Source organism: Sinohyriopsis cumingii, unplaced genomic scaffold, assembly GCF_028554795.1.
Source record: "Sinohyriopsis cumingii isolate HCF-2022 unplaced genomic scaffold, ASM2855479v2 utg003597l, whole genome shotgun sequence".
NCBI lineage: Eukaryota > Metazoa > Mollusca > Bivalvia > Unionida > Unionidae > Sinohyriopsis > Sinohyriopsis cumingii.
The window spans coordinates 1-27,680 of record NW_028316541.1 but is presented as its reverse complement, the minus strand read 5'-3'; the positions used below and the strand labels follow the sequence as shown (position 1 = coordinate 27,680).

General features: G+C 35.0%; 1 protein-coding gene across 1 annotated transcript; it reads left to right on the top strand.

The window, feature by feature from the left end:
- Positions 1–372: 372 nt before the first annotated feature.
- On the top strand, positions 373–20,884 carry LOC149769520 (calcium-activated chloride channel regulator family member 3-like; the record flags this gene model as incomplete). Its single annotated transcript, XM_089949855.1, has 3 exons — positions 373–533; positions 18,243–18,396; positions 20,590–20,884. Coding segments are annotated over exons 1-3 (610 nt in total), but the record flags the coding sequence as incomplete, so codon positions are not given.
- Positions 20,885–27,680: the final 6,796 nt, after the last annotated feature.

Here is a 27,680-nt window from a genome sequence, read left to right as displayed (position 1 = left end):
GTAGACCCAACGCTAGTCCTTGCCATCTAGTGCAGACAATCCAGGGTAACCGGATGTGGACAAGTCTGCAAACCTACACAAGATATATTGAAATTGATTAAATAGTATGTCAAGGACAATGTTTGAATAATATAATAAGTGGGTCGAGTGTCTCGCCATAAATCAATATCGCCCAGCTATCATAATACGCATAGGGACTCTTATCGTTGCGTACAGTTTACCGGCCATACATCCCCCATATAATAATACAAAGAAGGACACTTCCCAATTTCGCGCGACCTATTTAAGAACGAACGGTGATATTTCAGGCTATATTTCGCGCCTTTCGGAAAATAAAATTGCTAGTGTACCAGACCAAACTCATGAATATTCATGCCGACTCTAAGTTCTTGTCCAAGTAGACCCAACGCTAGTCCTTGCCATCTAGTGCAGACAATCCAGGGTAACCGGATGTGGACAGGTCTGCAAACCTACACAAGACGGATAGACCTTGCGTACAAGTGGCCATTTAAAATCAATAAGGTACTTATATGGTACGTGGGGGAAAGGTGTGTGATGTCTTCTTTACTGTAGTTTAAGCTATATTCGCATATATGAAATTAGAATAGAATAATCAAGGGATCAGATTGTGACCTAGTTAGTTAGTTACCTTTTGTTGTTATCATTAGTTTTCCCCTGAATGAAGCGCCGTTGCTTTTGCATATATGATCCTGATCGTGGTGCTGTTTTATTTTCATTACTTAAACAGTGTCTGAACTACAGCTTAATCATGAAATAAATGAAACTGACTTTCAAGACAAAATAGTGCAGCTGTCGGTGAATATTCTTACGACATTTATATATTTTAATTGATTAAATGTTATGTCAAGGACACCATTTGAATAATATCAAGTGGGTAGAGTGCATCGTCATATATTACTATCGCTCAGGTATCATAATGCTCATAGGGGCTCGTATCGTTGCGTACAGTTTACCTGCGATGCATGCACTATATAATAATACAAGGAAGGACACTTCCCCAATTTCGCGCGACCTATTTAAGAACGAATGGTGATATTTCAAGCTATATTTCGCGTACAGTCATTACAAAAAAAATGGTACCGAAGAGGAACAAGAGGTGCATTGCAGCCTGAAGACAACAGAGTTGACCAAACTCTGCACATACTGCAAACAAAGGAGACAAGAATGAGGGTAATTGTTTATTTTGTAATTCAAAACAAGTAATGATACATAGTGAAAAATGTTTGATAATTGGAATTTTGTTTGATACAATTGAAATTTGGAAACTTATTTAATTCTCTCAAGAACTTGTAAATATTTCTTGAACATTCGAATGCCTAAGCATACATCAATTATGTACACAATATGTTTACAAAAAGGAACTGAAGAACTTGACATGTATCTGTCCTGCATTACACAAAATCTTTTATTTGGTGTAAAATTGCTCAAAAGATTGTTTTGTAAACATGATATGTACAATAGCTGCATATGAATGTTATACGTGCCGTTTGTAAAGATCAAATCAATATGATGCATATATTAACACAGAGAATAAAACAATTGATAGCTTATTTTACAATACGACATCTGAAAGCACTGAAGCATCGATTTTCATGGTGGAGTTGCAAAGATTATTGCCTGATGTAATTACATGATTGTGATACCCATTGAAATTTCCATTGTATTGTGATTTTAGATTTAACTTGTTTGTACCACATATATACGGGGATTTAGTATGTTTAATACCTAAAATAAATTTCAGGAGATCGTAAGAAATTTTGAGATAGTCAGGCTGAGGGATCTTTTCCTATAGATGATGCAGTTCCACCCCAACCTTGTTTTTGATGTGTTGGAGCCAGATCCAAGGCAGTGTGGTGGTTATCACTCAGTTCCAGACATAGCATTACCAAACTTGTATACGTGTGGAGAAGTTAGAGATATGCCCACAAACTTCCAATAAATGTGTTTGAATGACGGCACTGTATATCATTTCTGCCGGTAATGAATATATAATTTTTGTGCGGAATTTTTTGTGTGTCTCTTATTGGGTTATTCATAATATTGAAAGAATGTAATTAACATGACAGCTTTCAAGAACGTTTACAGAGACTGCTTACCAACTTAATTGCTTTGCAACTACTATAATTGAATTTTAAATGATCAGCCATCCCAGCAGACACATATTTGCAAATTATATGAACTATAATTTACATTCGATCCTCATCTTGTAGATTCTTTTCATTGACTAGTTTAATGTAGGTAAAGCTCAACAAATTGTAGCGGATGATAATACAAGTAATGGATTAGTTTTTCTTTAATGTGTAAATATTATATTTATCTGCCATAAGAGGTTTCTGTTTGACCTGACTATAGGAGTCACTGACGTATTGAAATCCCCAGAAAGTACTGTTATGTATATGTGGTCCTATATTAAGTAGCAGATAAACTAGAAATGAAACAATTCTTTTACATTCAAGAAATGATTTATTTGCTTGCAATACAAAGTTAAAATGTAAACAATAACATGCAGTATTGTGAATTTAATCCCAAATAGTCACGAAATTTAAACCACAAGCCGAAAACGAGATCGAGTTTTGTTCCAAATGAAATCCAATATATTGCGGTTACATACGAATAGACTTTAAAAATATACTGATATGCTAACAGTCTTGAAAAGTATCGATGTAATCCACAACGTCGTTAATGAATTGACAGTAATTCCAAAATTGTTACTTAGTCGTAATATTTATGAGCACTTTATAATTCTAATAAATAATTTAAATAAATAAATCCTCTCAAATATTAATTAAACCCAACTAATTGATTGTCTCCACCACAGATGTTCAAGATAAAATTAATACTTTTGTTATTCGCTTCCTTATATAACAAAAACTAAGTCACAATTACAGAACCAGGATGAGGGTCAAATATTAATTTCCAGAACATTCCACATGTCAATAATGGCAGATCCTTTAAGCATCAACCAATCAGAAATCATGTGAGCCAGAAATTCTTAGGAGGAAAGCCATGACCTGAGCTCAAATCCCATCAAATTCTTTAACAAGATAAAAGTCTACACCTTCAAATGTCAAAAGTCCACAAAACCACTTTTAAAAAAAACGAAATGATGTCATCATAAAGGAGAAACCTACAACAGACAAAAATATATATTTAATATGTTGTCTACTAAGTGGCTTTTACAAAATATTATCATAAAAATTAACAGATATGGGTGTAACAGTATTTGGAGATGCCCTTTTTAACATAAACTGTACTTTATATCAGTTCCAGTCGTGTTGGAACTCTCGCTGCTCATGTACAAAAATGCAACCCTTGTGCAGTTTGAAACCAATATTGAACTTTGTTTCTTCTAAAGTGGAATCTCGTAAGGGAAGATGAACAAAAGTGCATACTGCTATTATGTTTTTATAAATTTGTTTACATTTTTGAAAAGAAAAAAATCCCAATTAAATTGGCATACATTTTCAGGATTTTCAAGTTCTTGTCTTGGCCAGGTTATATTGACGGGACATTCTAGTACTTGGCAATGAGACTGTCTGAAGTGTGAGTCTTTCCCTCCTGCTGTGTCTGGTGGATACGCGACAACATATCATGATGCTTTTGGACAGTACACTGGTTTCATCTGCTCTAGGCTCGCTTGAACTTTGACACTTTCCTTTGTGTAAGCATTGCATATAAATCAATACAAGTGATTTTTTTGTTTTCGTTATAATTGAACATACTTTATCTTTTCATTGCACCATACGATAGTGCTTTCAATACAAAGTTTGAAAACAACAATACATTTTTGCCCTAAAAATAATTTGTGTAAATAGCTCAGAAATAATCAGTATAGGAAGTTTTCAGTAATTGCAGATACTTAAAGTTTGCTTTCTATGGCTTATATTTACAGAATTTTATAAAAGTGAAACATGTCTTAACAGACACCTCCTTAGAGCATTCACAGTTTAGTATTGTATGTTGATGATGTCAGATGGAGAGACATTCTCCTTCACCAAAACATTCATTAATGTCGGTTCTTGATGCACCAGGATTCTGCTAATTCTCCAAGGATCGTCTTCATTTTGTTCTATCCTCCATTTTATACCCTGCGTGTCCGCAAGATGAGGTAATATGTTTTCTTCTTGCAATGAGAGATGAACCATCTGCCACTTTTCTTCTTCTAGCATCGACGATGCCTATTTTAAAGAGAAGTTTATTTTCTTCATTTGTGTGACAAATATCTCCATGCTAACTCCTATCAACTTTTCACCCAATATTAGAGCCTCATGACCAGTTCTTCAAAGAAGGAGTTGTTGAGGAGCTGTTTTTGTTCTTACAGGTTTAGTTCTATTTCCAGAGTACTATTTGACACAATACGCTTTTTGGCCCATCGCTATTTTCGTTCATGGGCATTAACCGTAATTATCATCATGCCAGCAGTTTCCCTAAAACTCCTGAGAAAGTGCGACGAATCACAGATATCCTTAATAATGTGATTCAGTACCTCTGGTTTAGAAAGTTTTGAAAGTGCATGGCAAATATCAATGGATCTGATTATTCGACTTGCGTTGTTAAGATAAAAAATATCTACTAGACTGATAACAACACCGATTTCAAGATTCACATGCATTAAAATAGCCAGAATCCTTATCACAAATATCGAAAATGTGTGCCGATTGTTGCAAAATGACGTACACCTAATAAAATGTTTTCATTGCCTATATATGTGAATACAGTTCCAACATCTTGATATCCAAGTTAGGGATCATACTGTACAAGAAATATTTATAATTATATATGTGTTGCTGTAGTGAAAAAAAGAATTTATACTATCTCCCAATTTTTTTTGTTTCTCTGCCTTTCTGGATATCGTAATTCAAAGCAGCTATCTCACTCCTAATCCTGTACACAGGAGGAGTTTATGAAAATATAATGGCACAGTACAATAGGATGTCAGATAGAAAACGTCAAGTCCTGCAGTGCTTCTGCAATTATCAAGACCATGCATCTTCTAACATGTGTCATTTACAATCTGCTTACGGATTAATACAACTATTGAATAAACTACTGTTGGTAAAATTTGCATGCATACAATTTTACTGTGTTGTTTATTGATAGAGAGTGTCACGGAATTGTTCATATGTAATACGTATGTTTTTATACCTGAATTAATCAGTATGTTGTGCATAGAGTACACACATTAACTGACGCTAACTTTTTCAGAGCTTGAAAAGGTAACAAATAAAGTAAAGTGTTGTTAAGTTGAGAAGAAAACATTTAAATCAGCCTAATATAATTTTGTTTGTAAATACCAAACAGTATACCTAAATTTCAAATAATATCCTGATGTTTTAAGAAACTTTTGTCCAACAGAACCTGTGGCAAAGTTTCTAGCACCGTGGCTTCGTTTTTGGGATCAAGCTAGGGCTTTGTCCCTTCTTCATTTTCAGACAATTGGCCATGCAGGCAGTTTATTAATGTCATGGTCATGTGAGAAATTCCATCAGTGGGTATTAGTGATACGAGTGAGTATTAGATATATGATGAAGAACATTCCTCCATATACTCTGAAAGAATACCACAATCATTTTATAAAGCCCCTAAATCTGGTATATTCTGTCACAGCGAATCTGAAGTGGCCTTTCAACAGATTGCATCTCATAATTGGTTTATATCATCAAGGGAAATCTACATGCTGGATTTGGCTAATGGTTAATGGCTTGGGATTACATTTTTGCATAGCATTACTGTTCCTTTACTATTCCACATTACTATGACATTCCAAGGAAATTATATAAATATACTACATACCTACAAGATTTAATTATGTATAAACAGAGATGAAATGTATATCAACATAAATCAGAAATAAGAATTACGTCATGTAACTTGGATTTCACAAAAATATACATTAGGAAACGTTTATATTTATTTGTTGAATATCTCATCACTAAATTAAATTAAAAGGTGCATGAACACCAGTCATCTAAACAGAAGGAGTCTTCAGATCCCATCATCTTTATCACAAGAATAATTTGTCATTCTATAAATTTTAGCTACTTTTTTCACATCATACCAATAGTTTGCAATAATTGTCAAATATAACAATAAGAGTTGATAAGGAAAACTGAAAGAACATGTTCAATTAAAAAACTTCTTTCCTAGGTTCATTCTCCTTGATGTCTTCGATTTTATTTGGTCTTTGTGAGGATAGTGTGCTATTTACTGAGTAATAAGAGGAACAGACAGGATCATTATCTTCAATATTATTGATTCCAAGGATTTTTGCAATTTGCCATTTATCACGGGATTGCTTATGGTTGGAAAGGAAATTGTTTGCTCTAAAAAATGAACACAGAACGAAAATACAATGCATAGAGAGAGAGGAAAATACAGTACAATCCAGTGATATAATGCTTATACAAAGTTTGCAATAATTTTTGGAAATGCACACAAATGCACATTAAAATAATTTTGCAAGACATCAATTTAACCGGGAGTATATCTATCTAGCTAACAGAATGAAAAGACTCGCTCATCACTGACCCAATTCCTACATGAGCAGCTGTCACCATCTCCTTGATTTTTATTCCTCTATCAATCAGTTCTGTGATGGTTTTCTGAAAGCCTAAACTTTTTTAGGGCTGGAAATTTTCTTTGAACCATCCTTTTGTCCAGTGTGTGAATGGTCAATATTGTTTTGATGTTATCCTCCATTGTTGTGTATTATCAATACTGGGATAAATGACCATAGAGTTGACTCTTTCACTTACAATGTTCCTATAATCTTTAAACAATTAACTCCATGGCTTTTCCAAGAACATTTTACCAATCTCAAGAGTATATAGTACGCAAATTTATGACCTTTAATACTTATCTGATACGTAAATTCAACACAAAAACATGACCAATGTGACAACGATGAGTAACAGTTGCGGTCGATTGCAATCCTTCTCTTTTGAGTGCCACGTGTACAACGAGTTCGACTTAGATTCTTGGATGTGGTGCGACTTTGAAGTTTCAAGGGAACCAGTTCTAACCGATTCATTATCAAAGTTAGATAGGTCAGTAAAACGTCTGAGTCGGCTAACAAAAATGCAACGTGATAACGCAAAATAACAAAACCCCAAGACTTTTTCAAACCTTTGAAAGATTTGTTTTTAATTTCAAATGTTTTCAAAGCCCTTGAAATGCCTTGATGAAATTATCGAAGATTTCCATGACTGCATGGACCATGTACTTTCTTTACTTAATTATAACGCATTATCACAACATGGAGGTATAGCACCGATAGACAACATGAAGAAAAAAAATGAAAACTGTGTAAATATTAATACCATTATCTGTTTCATTGACTTATTTTAAACCAATTATTGGTCCCGATAGAAGACGAAAACTTGTGGCTTATGCTCCTCCTAGAAACTGTTTATGGTCTGGATTAAATAAGTGGAATGTTAAGGCTGAATTGAGGGTTGCCCTAGGTAGGAAATTAAAATAGCTTGGAATGAGTGGTAACAGGAAGTGGTTTATGATACTACCATACAACAAATATATATTGGGAAGGTAAACAAAATAAATCTCATTATTTACTAAACATTATAATCGTATAACCGCTATTACAGTTACTTATAGGACAGCTGATATACAAAAACTGGGTTCGCAATCTGGATCAACATCTGTCACCTCTGTAACATCACTTCTCATATATATATATATATATATACATATATATATATATATATATATATATATATATATATATATATATATATATATATATATATATATATATATATATATATATATATATATATCGAGGACTGAACCTACTTGCATATTTTGTAAAACAAACATTATATGTATTCCATTTGATTTTTGCATTTGTTATATTATTATTTTCAGTGGAATGAAAACTATAATAACCAAAACAAAAAAGGAAAAAGCTACAAAAGATTTTTAATTATTACCTTCCTACTCAATAATCCACGCATACGTTACTGATAGTGCTGCCTTCATTCTCTCTGCACAATGCCAAAGAACTGATCTATGTATTGATGTGAAGCATGTATATGTACTGGCCCTTGGTTTATCATGTTTGGATACATCTTCTGCTACATTATCCGTGCTGCATATGGCAAGTGAACACTTTGAACTGAAATGCGTAATTTTAGCAAGAATACATTATGATAACAAATATGAATTGTTTTCACATATATACAACTACCTTGATAACAGCTCGAAGCAATAACGATGCCATAACAATGGCAATCTGCCAGGCCTTATAATCTGGTAGCACTATACAATCCTTTTCTATGTTGACGAGAACCCATTTTGTACAAATAATTGTCATTTCAGTGCTTTATAATGAATTTGAAAATACTTGAAAGATATACAATACACCTTACCATCCAGCCTATCCTACGCAAGAACAGTTCTACAATCAGATTTAGTTCAACATCAAGCATATACTATTTGCTCAACACATTTACATGTACAGGTTTTGAAGCTTTTGTGCAAGCAGTGCGCTTGTCCTATTAGTCCAAAGAATACCTATCAACTCTCACCACGGGAGAAAAAAAATCTCCCCACTATTACAGTTGCTGCCCATTGTCATTTTTCAGAAGAAAACCTACATAAAGGGCAATATCTCATGCAATTCATGATGTCAACGCGAGCGATTGTGTGAATAACACACAATTTGTACGAAATTTGCAAGCTTGGAGACCAATGATGCGAGAAGTCCCGCAAACTAGTCTGAAGTCACGCATTTCGAAATGTACTCTGCGCAATTCACAATGTTTACCGAGCTGTTCACCTTTAAAGTGCCATCTTGACATAAGTGACGCCAGTAGAGATATCGTATTGATTGGTATAACATTTTCGGTTATTCTGATAGCTCTTGAACTTTTCTTCTGGGAAAACGATAAAGGCTTGCGACCTTTACAGTTTTACTCTCTAGCATCATTAAAAGTGGATCATAAAAATGTGGTTTTCGTGACATGACCTTAGGTCATGATGCATTGATAAACAGTTTTATCTCACTATTATTGAGAATATGAGAACTAGAGCCTTGGCACAAAATATATATGATCAAAACATTGATAAATATACCAAGAAAAATAATTAATGACACTTTCGGAAGTTATGAGTTAAACATAAGCTTAATTAAATTACATTCAATATCTTTAGAGTTACAGTCCTTAATAAAAAAGTGAGTCAACTTCACACAGACTTTGACCTTGCTGATAGGACTATGCTACTGATACATATGATAGGTACATGATACACGCTCAAGCTATGATTTTACAAGGGGAAACTTTTCATTCCATGATCTTTAACAGCAGCTTCTGGTTGACAGTTTGGACACACAAAAATGTGATATTGACCAGAGACCCGAGAGCTGGCCTTACATACCGGTCCATGAAAGTGCAAAGTGCTAACATCTAGCCATGATGTATTGATATACAAAGCCTGTGCTTGCACTTAAAAGTTTTCACACAAAGATAATTATGTCATCCAAACAAAGATAGGAAAGCCTGTTACTTCATCATCTCTAAATCTGTTAAACCACGCCCAAATGCACCCATGATGGTGGCAGTAGGAACTGTATGTCTAACTGCTAAATCATCAGCATTTAATGTTTAAATTAAGTTGTATTCTTTGGTTGTTTCCTTACATAACTATGTTAAAGTTTTTTTTTTAGGAAAGGGTTGCAAAAGCGAAACTCTCTAGTCAAGGATTTAAGACAGAATACACGTGCTTTGGTAGTGGTTTAGGATTATACAAAATAGATCAACGTAAATAGTATTTGAGGAGAATCCTTATTATAGCATGGAAAGAAATATTAATATTTTAAACTCACGAATAAATAAATTTTTTCTTTGATAGCACAGTTCCGATGTTTGTATGTTGTCAAACTAAGCTATCATGTCTTTATTCGATAATATATTGTCTCTATTCATGCTGTACACCGCATGCTGGCAAATTCATTTAATTGTAGTTAAATAAACAGTCTTGAGATATTTTGACTTTTAATTAGCTTTTAATTGCACAATTTGTATTCCCGAATATAATTGCTTTTTACTAGTGTATTGTGGTGTTTTTGTTATCTTTTATTCAGCAATAATGTCAGTCCTGAGTAGTTACATTCTAACACCATTTTCAAATGTTTCGTATATCTACCATTTGGATCCCTAACACTGGATACAGTCTGTAACTGGCTTTGGTTAGTTTGCTTTTCTTTTTGTGCTTTTTCAAAAACTGACTAAATCTGGTCATAGTTAAATCTTCTCCTTGCGAATTGTAGATATTTCTGGCATTAAATAAATATACGTGTCTACTCCTGATGTAGTCTTGTTCTTTTCTTGCTCTTTTCTATTTGTTCATCATTTTAAGTAAGTATTGTCCCAAAATCAACTGGTGCTTCTATTCTTAACTTTGTACCTAGTACAATGTATTACCACAGCTCTCTTTGTTAATACACAAACTCAGTGTATGTTTCTTTGTTTTAAACCGAACTGCATGCAAGAATTTAGTATGTAGTGAATGAAATGTACATCTCGTATGTATTGTTCCGATTTGCTTTCCAACAATAATGTCGAAAATGCCTGTGCGATTTTTAATTTCCCATACAATAACAGTTTCCGGTTGTATTTTCTAAGTATCATTACCTGTCTAACCTAACTTGCTTAAGTGCATTCTGATGTGAATCGCTATACATGAAGATATAGGGTCAACTAATGCTCAAGTGCATTCTGATATGAATCGCTATACATGAAGATATAGGGTCAACTAATACTTACGTGCATTCTGATGTGAATCGCTATACAGGAAGATACAGAGTCAACGGGCAGATCACTTTGCGAGAGTGGCTATCTTTTTACTCTCTTGGTTTTAACATAGAATAATATTTAATATTGTTTTGATATGAACTATTAAAACTTTCATATAGAGACTCAAAGTGTATTAGCAAATGTATCAGATACATTCAGTACTTAAATAGTTCGTTTTTCTAAATTGGCACTCACCTTTATGTTGATCAGTTTGTGTATATACTCTCTAATTTTAAGCATTTACAAACATTCTTCATAAAAGTGTGCATATATGCACCTACGTGTACCTAATCTGGATTTATATCGTGCACCTAATCTGGATTTATTTAGTTAAGAACACCCCTCGTAACCGCTGATTGAAGATAAACTGTCAAGGTATTCTCAATATAGTTAATCGTTCATTTTTTCCTGACACAAGTTTTATGGATGCGCTAGCTCTGTTTTTCAGTTTACACAATATGACACATCGAATTGAAGAAAATATTAATGTCCATCTTTGATATTCAAATGAAAACCATTACCTATTAGCAAAAGTTTACAATTTTCACACCACTAACTCTATCAGGTGTAGAGCTACACAACTGCACTCGTAAAGTAAATCTACCCCTAGTATGTCACATTGACCTTCAAAAAAGAACAACAACACACTCTCTTCTTATGATACAATTTACAAAACGTTATCCAGCAAATAGGCTAGTCTCAATAACCCTTTCAAGCAGAATAATACCGGAAAATTGTGTACAAAATTACACAAGTATCCGTCAACACTGCTTCCACCTTTTCTTCAAGAAGCACGTGGGCAGTTGTCAAGGAATTGTTTATACTGAATGCTTATGTATTATATTTGAACTAAAATGTGCTAGGGTTTGGGTTCGTTACCCGAGTGTGGTTTATTTATGTCCTACATTAATTCAAAATTCTGAGTTCGGATCACTCCATACCGTTAAAATATGAAAGATCTTGTCAGAGAGCTGTCCACATTACAAATCAAAATCTCCAGCTGTAGAGGTACATGAATTACAACATTTATTTCGCTATCCTTATCATAATAGAATTGTTTGATACATTTGATGTTCTAATATTTTGTTCTAATTTTACAGATAGTGAGACCTATGTCATGTAAGGTCATGTCACTAGATTTATTATAGTCTGTTTTCAAATTAACCAGTTTATAACTTATTAGACGAATTGTATTCACTTAAATGTTGCATTGTATTAAGCAATGAGAAAAGGTTAGCGTTTATAGTCTAAGATTCTTGTAGTCAGATGCTGATTCATATACGAACTTGATTATTATCATAATCTTGTACAGCAGTCCTTATCAAATGATTCACTATCAAATAAATCGACTCAACGTACGCGCATGTGTAACACACATCACTGTATTTTATTCATGACCGGCTTTAGGAATTATATTTTCAGCTGTTAGGGCAGCCGTTTGGCACCTGTTTAATTTTTGGTCTGTGTTTGGAAAGTATGTCTGATTTTGGATGTTTGGATCTATCCGATCTGTTTTAGCTACCCAAAGTTATCATCTCTGGTACAAGACCAGAGAGTGTAACCCAAATTCATATGTTATAGCACTGGCTCTGAAAATGACATAAAACCACCAACTTTCAGATCTCCGTATACAAGACTTCAACTCGTTGGATTGTTAAAGTATTTAGTGTCTGCAGAAACAAGTCCGGTACCAAGAGTCATGTCTTACTGCTCTGCATATTAAAGACGAACCCAAATCTTATCCCAAAGTTTCAAGACTGTGTCTCTAACGGTGTTGATGATACACTGCATTACTAACAGAGGGATATGCCGACAGGAATATATAATCCCAACTGCTTTGAAAGATGTGGAAATTTGTAATGTTAATTTTATTTACTTATTTAACACATTATGACTGTCAATGATGATTATGGGATAAAAGACGTTTATTTTTTTAATACTTTTTAAAAGAAATTATGACTGTCAGGTGCCAACAGATGTGTTATTTTTCCTCGCACATAAGCTATTTGAAATTACAAATGAATATGTGTCATAATGGAGAAAATAATGGGGTTTCACCTCATAAACCCGCTAGATTATCATAGCAGGAAGATTGGAAGTGGCCATACCATACACACATACACACACGGACACACAGTGCTGTTCTGAGTTTATGGAGCTTACATGTATGTATGTAGATGATCCTGATTATTCAGAGACTAAGAAAAATAAAGAATGTTAATACATTGTTAGACTGTTAACCCGCCACTTGAACAGCAACAATCCAGAAGAAAAGTTACCTCGAAACGTATCTCACAAATGAGTAGAAAATATTGCTCACGCATAATGTGCAATAATACATTTATGTGCAAAATCAATTCGTGTACATGCATCTACTTAGTCTGCATACGTTGCACTTTTATTTGTCCTCAGTTATCACCGACATAATATGACTTGTAAAACAGCAGCTTTAAAGTTTCTTTCTTTTTTATATTTTCTTGACTTCATCGTACTTTTTGTTCTCTGACTTCTACGTTTGTTTATCTGCTTTATCGAAACTTTCTCAGCTATCTTTACTTCCAAGACTGCAACATGAGTAGCAATATAAAGCCCTTTGGCCCTCTACGGTGATTTAACATTGAGGGTAAATGGTTACATTGTTAGAAGTTCATCTAAATCGGTCAATAATATTTTTATTGTGAGAAATGGTTGACCTTATTGATGGGACACTTTAAGCCCCAAGATAAACAAACATTACGCCTTAGGTTTACTTTGAGGGTACCCTCAACTAGAATGATAATATTAAATTATTTTTGGATACTATCCAACACCCACTTTTGACCTAATTTTGACCTCAGTAAAAACTAGTTTGTATGATGAAAAACAATGTGTGGGTCCATACATGAATGGTAATGAGTATTATTCAACACCATACATTTTGATTACTATACAACACCTAGCACGATTACATACAAAATGCCGTTTGTATTGACTGAAACCCATTACGCGTACTAACCAAAGAAAATGGTATGATGTAAAAGAAGGGAGAGGCACATATACACACATTACACACGCAAACAAGGCTCATGATGTTTACAAAGACACTGGACCCCCACAAACACACTGTCACACACAACGAAGGGTATGACTGTTTATAGACACACTGTCCCCATGAACATAAGAAGCCTTTCTTTACGTTTTAGTTGTTGTAAACATAGGCATGAAACATAGACAAACATACAATACATACAACATATGTTGTTTTCTTTTGTCAATAATTCTAAGTAATATCCCTCTTGTCTACATATATGGGTGGCCCTGAGAAGAGCTGTTGGGGTATAAACGAAAGAGGTTTATCATGGGTGATACCGCTTTGCAGTTCTTCACAAAATTATCGTCAAGGCCGGTCCATAGGCACAGCCGTGGTTCAAGCATCCATGTCTCTCCACATAAATTCGTCCTTTTAATATGGCTGAATATGTTATATCCTGCTAATGGCCCACGATGCATTGAAATATGCCCGTAAGTTTGATTAAACTCTATATTGTCAATCAAATCCGCTTATCATAAACACTTAGCCCGCTTATCTCTGTGAACGTATTTAATTGGGATAAAGGCTTTTATTCGTTTGCACTATCCCCATATTGACGTGCTGATACTGAGTGATATGATTGGCTCAAGATTCGCTATACCATTATGTTTGGATAAAGAATATTTCCCGGTTGTTGAACGGATACAGCAATTACGATGGTAAAAAATGTCCATGACTATTACTCTGGTGGAGTTAGTGTAAAGTTATGATAGAACCGGTTAAAGCGAATTCTGACGTTTTCAGCGGTGCGACCAAAACTAAAAGTAACCTATATCATCTAGTCTGCCATTGAATGTCTTAAAAGATTCACGTGAATTTACTAAATTAATGCAACGAAAATCAACACAATTTGCTCAAATAAGTCCCATGCCAAGTTTGTATAATTGTTTTCAGATATGACGGATAAACTCGGCCACCAATATTGTATCATAGTGAGAGTTTGGTTGACGCGTTTCTTAAATCAGTTGAGGTTACAACGAAATGGATTCGAAAACAACTGTATTCGTACTCCGACATGATTATAACCATTGCTGATATTAATGTTTTTATAGCCCACGAATTTCAGAATTCATGCTTACTGTCACATATCTGGTGCATATAGAGGAAATGCATACAGCACATGCGCTTTACAGTAACGGATTAAACCAAGTCAAGCAAAAATGTATGTGCTGTTTCGTGACCTCCGTGAGTATGCTATGCTAAAAGTAACCTATATCATCTAGTCTGCCATTGAATGTCTTAAAAGAGACAGAGACAGAGAGACAGACAGAGAGAGAGGGAGAGACAGACAAACAGACAGAGACACAGAGAGAGATAGACAGAGAGAGAGAAAGACAGAGAGAGACAGAGAAGGTAATTTAAGCTAATAGTCGTATGTAAATGAGTATTAGGTATCTATCTTTAGTCCATAGTTATGGATTATACTTTAAGATAATATTTGATAAAAATGTAGATTTGACGTTTTGGACTTTAGAAATTTCTTTAAGCGAAAGATTTGTGTTCTAGCTTTTTTTAATTTTGCTAATTAAATTCCTGTTTGTATCATCTTAATGATGTTACATGTAACTATGATGTGCAAGATTCGCAAGTTCAAATACAAGTTTATGAGACTGCAAATATTTCCGTTGGTCTTGAAGATCAAAATTTTGTAAGTGCTCATATACAATATATTAAATGTGGGAAAGCCTGCTAATTGCTTCGCGTGGGTCGGTGGTTCTTCCTACACCAGTTATACTGGCCGCCATGTATAGTCGATATTGTGCTGAAAAATGGCGTTAAATCCTAGAACAACAACAACATATAGTGAATGAAACGACACTAGATTGGAGACAGTTTAGATATGCACTGGGCTTGGACTTTGGATGCGATATACAATATATTTTGTTTAAACAAATAAATGCTGAAATGAATATCTAATCCAAAGACCAAAACAGTGGTGCAGTCGAATTAAGGAAGTTCCTAAATGGTGGCACAAAACATTTATCCTATATTTCCATAGAGAGCAAACTCACATAATATACTTTGATTAATGAATTGAAAGTTAGGGATGTAGCAAACCGACAACTAAAATCGACTACCGCCGTAACATAATTATAGAGGATGCATTAAATAGGCATAAATACAAACATAAATACAAAACAGGGCACAACATAACGTAAATATCTGAAAGAAATATCAGTTGTCATCAGGTGAACAATATAAGTCCATGACAATACCATATGTCAACAATAAACACAAACAAGCCGTTTAATGGATAGAAAAGAGAAGCAGAGTCTGTAATCAGTGATTATCAAGGAAGAATTTGAAAAGGAGAATAGAAAATTTCACATGCTGTGAAAAGATTATTTACAGAAAGTAGGAAGGCCATTAAGGGTTTACGTAACTGCAGACATTTTCGAATTACGTATAGAGTTCGTGCAGCTTGGTGTACAAATTTTTTTCTCGTTAAGTAGTTTTTAAATATTCTCGCCTACTGGAGCATTCAATATAGTTTTGGAGTATGGCGTTAAAGATAAGGTGATGTACCTGTCATTTTTTATAATTTGAAGTCAATTTATAAAATGCTGAAAAGTATCACCTGTATATCGATATGAAATTCCTTTTTTGGTGGAAATGCACTGATTCACTATTTAATTTTCCACACAGAAATTGTTTAGTTATCCCGTGTGATACGAGGCACTTATGGCAGTCCTTGCATAGTTTATATATTTTATTTCGTTTTCCATTTTCCAAATAGTTTTTTCTCCGCTGCGTTTGTAACATTAATAACGGACTTTTACTATGTATTTGACTATATGTGTAAGTCAATTACTACCAGGTGTATTTGTGTAATTTCAATTACTACCATGTGTCGTTGTGTAATTTCAATGAATACGAAGTTCCTTTGAAAAATGAATCTTCAAAATCAGTATGCCCACATACTGTGAAACGTGTATTAATTTCTACATCATTCAGATTTTGTAAAAGTGATTTCCACATTATTTGAATTTGGTTCATTTTCTTGTAATTATTTATCACTAATATTTTACGGATGCTTTATATTGAACATTGTAAATATATTCAAGATGAAATGCATCATTATTGCTTTTTGTAACTGTGTAAATAACTTTGAATGAAATATGAAAGACGCTTCAATGTTCGAATGATTTGCATCAACGTCTAAGTGACTTAATTTTCATACCATTTTGTTTATTAACTGGGATGTGTTCGGATATACTTTCTAATTTACATCATATCAACATGAGGTTTTCGCTGAAGACTTTTATGATGTTAAGTTGATCCTAAATGTAAATGGTGCTGAGGTGACATCCAATATGCTGACCAGAAAGCCATACTGACATGGTGTGATCGCCAAGAAACTTAAAATGGCCAATTGGTAGCAAAAATGACACATTTGACGATTATGTTTCATTATGTTAAACTGGGATTAAACTTTCGATCTGACACATTTGACGATTATGTTTCATTATGTTAAACTGGGATTAAACTTTCGATCTGGTCGCCATGTCAACTAGACATGAACATGTTTAATGGAAGCCTCATTTCGATAAAAGTGAACACCACATAAAATACCCCAAACGTACACATATTGTAATGAACGAGACAAAGAAATTAATAAAATATCAAAATAAAAAAGGAAGCAAACTAATTTCGTCTGAATAATGTCATCTCTAACAATTGAAATTTAAAAGTAAAATTAAGTTTTTGAGCTGTATAACAAAAGTCCAACTGTACTTCAATATTCCAATTACGAAAGAATTTATTTCATGGCATAATATCTCAGAACAAAAATGATTCATGGACATTTACAACTATTTTGACATTACAACCTTTTGAATTCCAAAGCAGCCATTCTAATTTCATACGAATGAAGGAGAGAAATTATAATGTATTTGTAATCATATTTAAAAGTTTGCAAAATAATTAAATAAATCAAAGTAAATGACTTTGCATATCAAGCATTTGGCAAACAATTTCAAATACCAACAATTCGTTAAGTATTACTACCATTATCATATTATAACAAATCCCATCATTTGTTCTGCCCGACCCTTTGTTCTAAAGTTCAAAGTTCTTTATATATGTTAAATTATTAACATTATGAACTGTTAACAAACCTCTTCGCTTGCTGTTTCAACTAAAGCACATTAACATTTAGCAGAGGCTGATAAAATAAAAGTACTAGCTAAAAAAGAACAGAACGCATAATGAAGACTTGACGAACATCTCAATTAATTAAAACAATATTCGCCATCCTCAGTGTGATAAGACGTATTGAAACGCTTGAGGACCGACTAGAAATAAATCTAACACAGTAATATACCAAATAATTTCAGGTTGAAAATGAAGTACATAATCTTCGTCCTCCTTATGTCCTGCTCTACTCATGTCTTCTCTAAACTGGAACTGATAAATAACGGATACGAGGGCTTGTACGTTGTAATCGGACCTGAGGTTCAGGAGAATTACAGCTTAGTCAGCAAAATTAAGGTAATATGCAATTAATATATTCATTTAATTCTGCCTTAATTGGTAAACCTATCAAGCAATCATCTGACTTAAACAGAAGCCATTTCAAAGTATTTTCAAAAATATATTTTGAAGAATGAACGTCTATCAGCAGCCACTATGCTTTCAGAGGACACTTTTGTCTCTTCCTAACTGTGTCGATTTAAGACATGGTCCATTGTGCACTGGATGAATCTGAGAAGGACAGATGTTTGATTGTAAACTGTACCAGTCTAAATAGGACAGGTTTAATTTGCACACTGGACCAGTCTAAAAAGGACATGTTTGATTTGTACAATGGACCAGTCTAATAAGGACAGGTCTGATTGTACACTGGACCAGTCTTTAGAGATGTGATGTGATGTGATGTGATTTTGATTTTTAACGTAACTTTAACAATTTTTCAGTCATATCGCTACGATGTCTGCAATGTGGCAGTTTATAGTGATGTCTAGGACTGGGGCATCATGCCGCAGACATGTAGCATGATGTCCCACGCAGTCACATTATCCTGACACCAGGCCGACCAGTCCTAACACTAACCTCTTAATACTGAACACCAAGCGAGGCAGCTGTTAGTACCATTTTTTAAGTCTCTGGTATGACTCGGCCGGGGATCGAACCCACAACCTCCCGCATAAAATCCAAGGAAAGTTTAGTTATTAATTTTTTAACTTTATGTTATTTTTGAAGACCGAGGATGCTCTTCTTTTACATTCTCATGTCAAATATATTTTTAATTTACAACAGAAAATCTTATTATCTTGTACGGTTTTAGTAGATCAGTGGGTTCGATCACATAAATTAATAGTTAATAAATGAATTGTTTCTCCTGAATGTCCGTCTAGAAAAAGTGTTTGCCTGACAGCTGAATATTGTATTCACCCAAAGTTATTTAAAACGAATGTGGTGATAAATGAATTGCAACGTAAATATTATGTATCCTTTATTCAGAGGAGCTGGTTTACGGTATGGGTATATGATGAACTCTTGAAGTAAAAGCTAAGGCAAAAATAATGCAAGCGCACACGTCAAAACATGTTTAATGTAAAACATTACCTTAAAAAGTAGTTTTAGATATGCACGGCACTAGATGCCAACTTTATAAGAGTTGTATTTCCCGTGGTTTTTACCATTCTTTGATATCATTGACATATAGGTCAGGATATACTTATTTTTGTGAACGGACGTTTTCTGTTAATTGTCACGTGTCTAATGTTGCACGGACGGTTCTGCTAAAGTCACGTGTCTAATGCTGCACGGACGGTTTATGTTGCCCACGTTAACGTACGACGAAGGCGCAGCTGAGTATTCGCCACCAAATTTGAATTTAATCGCCACCCAATTTTCTTCCGCGCTGCCTGCTGTGATACATTTTGAAGTAGATGTTGAATAGTTTATGCGTAATAAGGTAAATGACCCTTGGCAAACTGGCGTCTTGAGATCCCACTCCATCCCTCTCAAAATCGCCTACTATTTCGGAGGCCCGAAATCCAGGTTTTTTAGTCCGACCCTGGTATATCATACAATTGTTGGATCTAATCAAGATTATATCAATGATTCTACAAATAATGACGAGGTTAGTCCTTCTGCTAGTACACTGTGAAAGCATTGTACTTGGTATTCCGATTTTCATTATCGGGCGATAACAAAACATCTGGTGACTATTTCCGGTTATAGCTTCGAATATTCATTCATTAACAAAGAACAACTATGGAAAAAGATAGCATTTGAGAGTGAAAATATTTGAAATTATTCGGTAAACAAAGTAGCGAATAATAACTAACGCAAGGGCCTAGTGTTATAGTTACAATTATTACCGTCATCTATGGTTTATTTAACTTTAAAAATGATAAAAACACTCCTTAAATATATTAGCACTTGTATCCTGTTAACATATGGTTCTAACATATTTATTTAATGTGTGGAGGAATTTTCTTCTAGAACAAACAGAAAATAGTTAATATCACGCAAACAGCTTACAGCATGTATAAAGCATATATAGGACTGTTGCAATTACGTCCCTAACTCTGTAACATGTGTTGCCTTGATATTAAATAAAGTGTTGCCTTAATTTAGAGTTAATTAACTTATCTAAATGCATTAAATTTATTCCTTGTTTTGTTTCAGTGATGACGATGACGATGGTTATTATTATTATTATTATTATTACAGAGTATTATCACAGATGCTTCAAGGTTGCTCTTCACGGCCACAAAACATCGAGCTTTTATTAGGAATGTTACAATCATTATCCCCAGAACATGGTCCCGAAGTCTCGAAGGAGATATAATATCAAAGCCTTCGTCGCTCGATTCGGAATATATTTTGATTGATATTCCGTCCAGCAAATATGGACGCGATCCGTACGTGGAGGGTGTTGTGGAATGCGGAAAACCGGGGAAGTACATGCACCTGACACCTAGACTGCTCCTAATGGAAGACGCAGAGAAAGCACATGGCCCATGGGGTATGATTTATTTTTCATATTTTTGTCAAACGATTGGGAAGCAGGTCCGGCATATAGTGTGAACATATCCGTCTGCCATATCAGGCCACGCCACTACAATTCCATCACAATATTTGTTCCACTCGATAAAAGTTTGAATGCCTTCATCGCTTGGGCTATTTTTATGAGGCTTAACATTAGGAAGAATTAGATCAAATTCTATCTTCACCGTATTCCGGCATAACATCCACGTATTATGGCCCTGTTTAACTTAGACATTATTTTTCAATGTTGGTTCTGTTAAACAACGTTTGAGAGACTTCATGGATTGAAAAAATAAATTGGTATCAAGCTTTAGGGTTAAAAGAACTGTATTAATTTCGACTTGTACCCTTTTCGGTAAAAAATGTTAAAGATTTAACGACCCTGTTTATACATTTATATGTATAAAACGGTTGCGGTTTTTAAAAAATGTGAGGGGAAGAAAAACAAGTTTTATATATATCTATAAAAATCTTTAAAAAATAGTTGTGGTAAATAGGTTCTCTAATTTGCTATTGTTAACTTGACGTTATTCTACCCTCAAGAGAATAATAATTTGGACCATGCGACAACACCAAGACCACCTGGCATAACTATCTCTATACTCCCATTTGTGAAGTTACACACCACAACTGAAACACTGTACTTTATCTCCTTGTCCAAAGTAGACAAGTCCAGTTCTCGTTAAAGATTTCGGAGTGGCTCTTTCAACATATTTAGTTTGTTTTCCTTTGAGCGCATGGAATCGACTGGCAGAATCTCAATAGCCAGGAAAAGTCACAGGACCTTTGTATTCTTCTTTGATTCCGGATTCTCAATAGCTTACATCCAGATAGGTTTGTTAGAGTATTGAATTTGCACTTGCATGTAAATGATTTTGAATCGAATCCAATCATGGTGACGGGAAATCCGTTCCTTGATCTGAACTGTATTTCAAATGAAAATGTATTTTGTATCGTAATAAATTGTGAGCAATGACAGAAGCTTATTGATGACACTTTCGCACTATCTGTCGTCCACAGTCTCTCAGTGCACTAAGAGAAATCATAAAGAGTACAAAAGCCACGAAAAAGTTTCTTCTTCCCTTGCAACCATATTTTAAATCATTTTATCACTAAGGTATACCTTTCAATAGCATTTGATGTAACAGTCAAAGTGACCAGTACGTCCTTTTCCTATTCAGAAACACATTCATAAAGGTTTTCAATTTCTATTGGGCAGATATACAAACATTCTATTACAGTATGTCTTGGGATTTCTGGGGGACATATCATAATTATATCTTTGCCTATAAGCTGATATTACGGGTACGCTTGGGAACTTACAATACGTATATAGGCCGTGGGTTTAGAATGAGGATGGTATTATAGGGACAAATTATATATGGGCTAAATGGGGAATGGCAATGGCAAAGGTTAAAAGTTTTAGTTGTTGTTGGTAATATAGATATAGACAAACACATACACAAAGCATAAAACACAAATGGCAAAGAAGATTAGTATCTCTTTTCTAGAGATATGAATGGGCCTGAGAATAGCCATATACTTTCTGCTACTTCTCTCTCCGTGACCGCCATTTCTTCCATAACGTCTTCGTGAAAACTTTCAGCTTGAACTATGACTCTTCCGTTTGATTATCAAGTGTCCAGTCTGGATGCCACCATCATCAAGATGTAATTGGGGTGTTGAAAGTATTGGTCTTTTCTTTGACGTCATTTTCTTTTCGTTCCTCTTCCCAGGCCTGGACCTTCACCCAATTGGCATTGAGGCACTGAAAGTACTATTCTTTCCGACGCTCCTTTTCTTTTCTGTCCCCTTCTTCGGCAAATGTGATAGAAGTCGTTGACTTGTAGCTTATCTAAATGTTTTTGTTTGCTTGGCTCGACTTAGAGTTGCGACGTGTTCGGACATTCGGCCATGTACGTCGACTTATTGAGTGGGTCGGAGTCACAATCAACAAGATTTTACCCCTATTTGGGTGCAAACACTCATTTCGGGATATTAAAAAATGTGCGCGCGACACTCTAGCTTATTTCCCGTCGAGTAAAGATGGATCCACCATCAGAAGAGCTACACCTACTATATGTACAGAGCACGCTCATCGTGGATTAAATTACTAAGCTCATCGTACTTTACTCATTTTGTCGTCACGTGTGAGGAAGGAACAACCACCTGTCGACACCCAGTTTATGATGCAAGTACGGGCCCTCGGTTTTCTTGGTGTGAACAGCACGCTAGCGGGAATCGTGTTTGGGCAAGGGAAAGTAAGGGACAGGTCTTGCTGGAGTGGATGTACGCCTGAGACTGACTCGATGTAGTACCGATGTCCATTTGATGACCAATGCTAACGAGTACAAAACCATCAGAGAAGAAACCCGACTTTACGAGCGCGGTGCAGGAATTTTCCTTAAAGCGTGAAACGACATCAGCCAAAGTTTAAGTAAAACGACAGTAAAGTAGTGTCCGATAGGAAGAGAAATCTTCCCCATTGCCTCTTGATTCCGATCCAATGTTGAAGATCATGTTTTACGCGGACAGTTACCCAAAGTTTTATTCAGTAACATCGTATTGAAATCGCATATCATAAAGTGAACTAGCTATATCATTTAAACTCCGCCCTTGTTTGATTTTATTTCAACGGTTGTAGAATTCAAGATTGTGGTTTTCATAATCATTTGCAAGCAACAATTTGTAAAGTGTTTGGATTCCGTACCATGGAGTCATCCAGATGTGTGTTCTTGGCTTCTCTTCCTTACGTCAAGAGTTTTATCAGGTACGATCGGTAAGCGTAAGTATCCTTGCTGTAACTGACTAGTTTGTTATTCAAGTAAACAGCTACTTCAATGAAAAACGAATGCACACAATTGTTGGTGAGAGCCAAAATTTCTATTCCAGTTTGAAGTGACACAATTTTGCCTGTTCTCATTAAAGTTTGATGGGACTTCTCTACATTTTGAAGAAATTCTCTTTTTTTGGTATCAAAGTAGGATCTTTTAAAGCAAGTAATCTTCAAGTCACAATTTCTTTACGATGGATTCTACCGTACGAATGCGGATATGAACATCTCATAAACCATTCCTTGGTATTCTGGGTACATCTCGTACAATACACTGGGGAATCGATTTCGAAAACGTAGTTTCTCTGAGATTTTTCCATTGGAGAATATAATATTTTGTCCAGGATCTTTTATGTTGATGTTGCTACTGTCAAAATACAATTTGCAGACAGGAAGATATTGTGGATGTGTAAATTCATCATGAAATTGATATGTTTTCACCTTCCTCGTAAACAGTGATGGAAGAATTCATTTTGAAAGGAATGACTTTGAGTATTTGAGTGGATGTGTTTCCAACCACGTACTCAAACACATTGGATGACACAAACTTCAAATTCTTTCCTTTGTTCAATTTCCTTGGGCTGCAAAACTACTCTTAGAATCGATCGGTGTTATTGATGTCTTTTAAATGGGTGCTACGTTTATGTTCCATTTAGAATTTCAAACAGTCAGGGAGTAAAATGATGAATAACAGTTAGCTATCTATCAGACAAAATGCAGGATGAGACGGTGAACAATGGCACCATACTCGATTTGTAGACGTTTGTCAGCTTTTTCAAGGACTTTGCCAAAATGATCGTTACAAATAGCGGTAATCGTTTCAACTAGATGTTTGTTACTAATAAATAATAGCTTGCAGGAATGCGTAAGGAATAGATACTCAAATTATAGTTGTTTGGTTCCGTAATAACCAGGATCATTTTTATCTAACTGTTCTTGAATTTGTTCGTAGTGGATTTCGACGACAAAATCGGTTTGATTTTCAGGCACATTCAGGACGTGCGTAGGGTGAATGATTTCTACCAAATCTGCTTCCCACTGAGATTCGTAATTGAATTGTAGAACTTAAGATAATTTCGCCGTAAAGAATCATAGGATGTTGTAAAACACATTCATAGAACTACCACTGATTAATATTAAATAAAATTAGTTGATTATAGTTTGATGTTTCTGGCTTTCAAGAAGTCGCCCACTGTTAAAGGATAATGATTTTTACAATGTTGCAAAAGAGGGCAATTGTCATTGTGACTGGAAGAATGGTGACTGTCGTTGGCTACAAGGCTAGTGCTGTTGATGTTACAGCATATAGCATTGTTCAAAGAATAACTGGGAAGAAGATAATCAATACAACTAGTCATTAAAATTATCCGCACTTGTCTCTTTGTCGTAAACTCAAATTGACGATGGCTGCTTCGATAACGCAATACGATACACACATTTGGTAGAAAAAGACGATTAGAGGTATACACACGCGCTCTCCAGTTGACATCCTCAGAGTTTGCTATTATAGTTCTTGAAGAAAGGAACTCTGTGAAGGAGAAGCAGCTGCTGTGGTTTATAGGCACGGTTTTCACTGCATTAGTTTATAATCAATGATTTATGAAGCAGCAATCCAAAAATCAAAACTAGGTGGCTATTCTTTCCTAGCTCACTTTAACGATCAAGAATGCTTTCGATATAGTATATTTCCTTTTTATTCATTCGTTGTAACTCAGGAAAAATGTTTCCTTGAACACTTCACCCTTTATGTCTTCCAGTTTATTGATTGGACTATCACAACAACGTGCTTGTCCAGTAACAGAAACAATTCTGCTGTCCAGTTAGGTAAATAACCTTTGTCAAAGGTACGCTTGATTATTTGAATGCGAGGTAAATCTCCCTTCTTTAACATCTCTCGTTTCTTTGGGGTACTTGGTGACGTCCCAAACAAGCGTCCAAACACCATCACTTTGTTTTCGAGGCTGATTTCTTCGGTTTCATATCTGATGCTACAATAATACGATTGACTGTAAGCTATGAAGAATCTGAGTTATCATCCATATCACAAAACCTCTCCTGAAAGTAGTCCAACAATGGATCATAAAAAGGAACAATCACTTTTAACAAGAGTCCTATCAGCATGACCTGAAATCATTCGCTTTGAACATCATATTTTATCTGATGGGTATTTTCTCTTTCACCATATGAAGAAGAACATTCTGATGTTTCCATAATCGTTAATCGTTGTTTCTGTATTGTGGGCAAAGATACCATTCCTTTCAACACATTCAAACAGCATTCACATTCCGAATCAATGATTTATTTGGGTGTTTTTCTGAATGATTGTTTCCTCGTCGGAGGATCGAATTAGCGAGTACCACCAAGACGTGCCAATATTTAGATATATGAGGAGAGAGTTCATTTTTGGATGAGTATTGTATATTGGGACGACGAATAGAGTGGTGTGCACTTCTTTGTGGTAAGATCATTTGTTTCGGGAGTAAATATTACTGAAGTGAATGGTATTTCACACTTCAGTTTTATACTGGAATTCGCCTCCACTGATTGTCGGAACATCGTATCAGCCTCATTATGTACATCACCCCGACAATAAGGTGTTTCCAACGGAATAAATTGTGACAGTTCTTGTTTGGATGAATCTACTAAACTTTGTAACACTCCTGATTTGTCTCAGAAATTTGTCTTATTTGAGACCCATTTCGTTTCACCATGTTTTTAAACGCGGGTGTTGAATCATGCATGCTAGGCTTTATGGTGAATGGCGACGACGAAGTAGTAGGAGAAGGAAACACTGTAACTGAAAATATCTGGACACGAGTCGTTGTCTGTTTGGTATTGTTTTGTGGTAGGAAATAATATCCGTATCTAAGAAATCCTGGTAAAAGCACCGGAATGCTCTTGATGATGGTACAAATAAATATATTATCTGCCAAGGATATAGGTTCCTCGAAACACGAAAGCTTCTGGAACTACGTTATGGTATATTTTCAACGTACAGTGAAGAATCAAGTCGCCTTGAAGGTTTGCATTTCAGGAATGCCACACACCGTCCTGTTAGATATACGTACATGCTGTAACACGATTTCTACTTCTCTTCTCTTTTGGGTTCTGTCTAAATTCTAATGATCTCCCATGTTGTTTTCTATTATGCAGTCTCATTCTGGCTGGCATACGTTCGCCGCATGACGGTGGCATGAACTAAGCACATCTGATTTTGGAAGTAGTTAAATTAGATGAAACTTTGTTGGACTACAAATAACACATTGGCTGGAGCAATAGGTTTAAGAGGTGAATCGTGAGCCATATAAAGTGTAGTTTGTACTAGCGGTCATATTAAACTCGCCATTAGATTGTTAGACATGTTGAATTTTGTTGATGAATTTGGACGGTAATTCCACAGGTGTATTAAGTTTGATAAAGACCGGATGCTTCAAATTGTCACGAAGGATTGAAAGTCTCAAACTATCATCTCTTTAAGTCTGTTTAAATATTTTAACGAGGAATCCCACAAATCCGTTACGAAAATAGCGAAAATATATTTCGATTAACACTACCGACTACTCCTCATGAGCTATAAGTCAAGGTACCTGCTGCATGAAAGGACATTGGGCTCCATAATGTCATCAGCGTCAAAGAAAAAGAAAGACAGCAGAAGACCGAAGAAGCGAGAGACACAATTAAAGATACAGGTTCTATTATAATTGTCAGGAAAAAAGCAATGAGCATAATAGTGTCCTACAAAAATAGCGAATAAGCAAGAGGAGGTCAGTTCTTCAGAAAAAGAAAAAGGACCCATCCCAAAAAGAAAAGACAATGAATAAGTAGAATCAATGCCAGTGAAGAAATTAAAAGAAAAAGAGGCAGGGATTGAAAAAAGGAACGAAAATAGAAATGGATTTTTGCGATGTGTTATGAAATTTTCGTTGTGATTTAGATATAA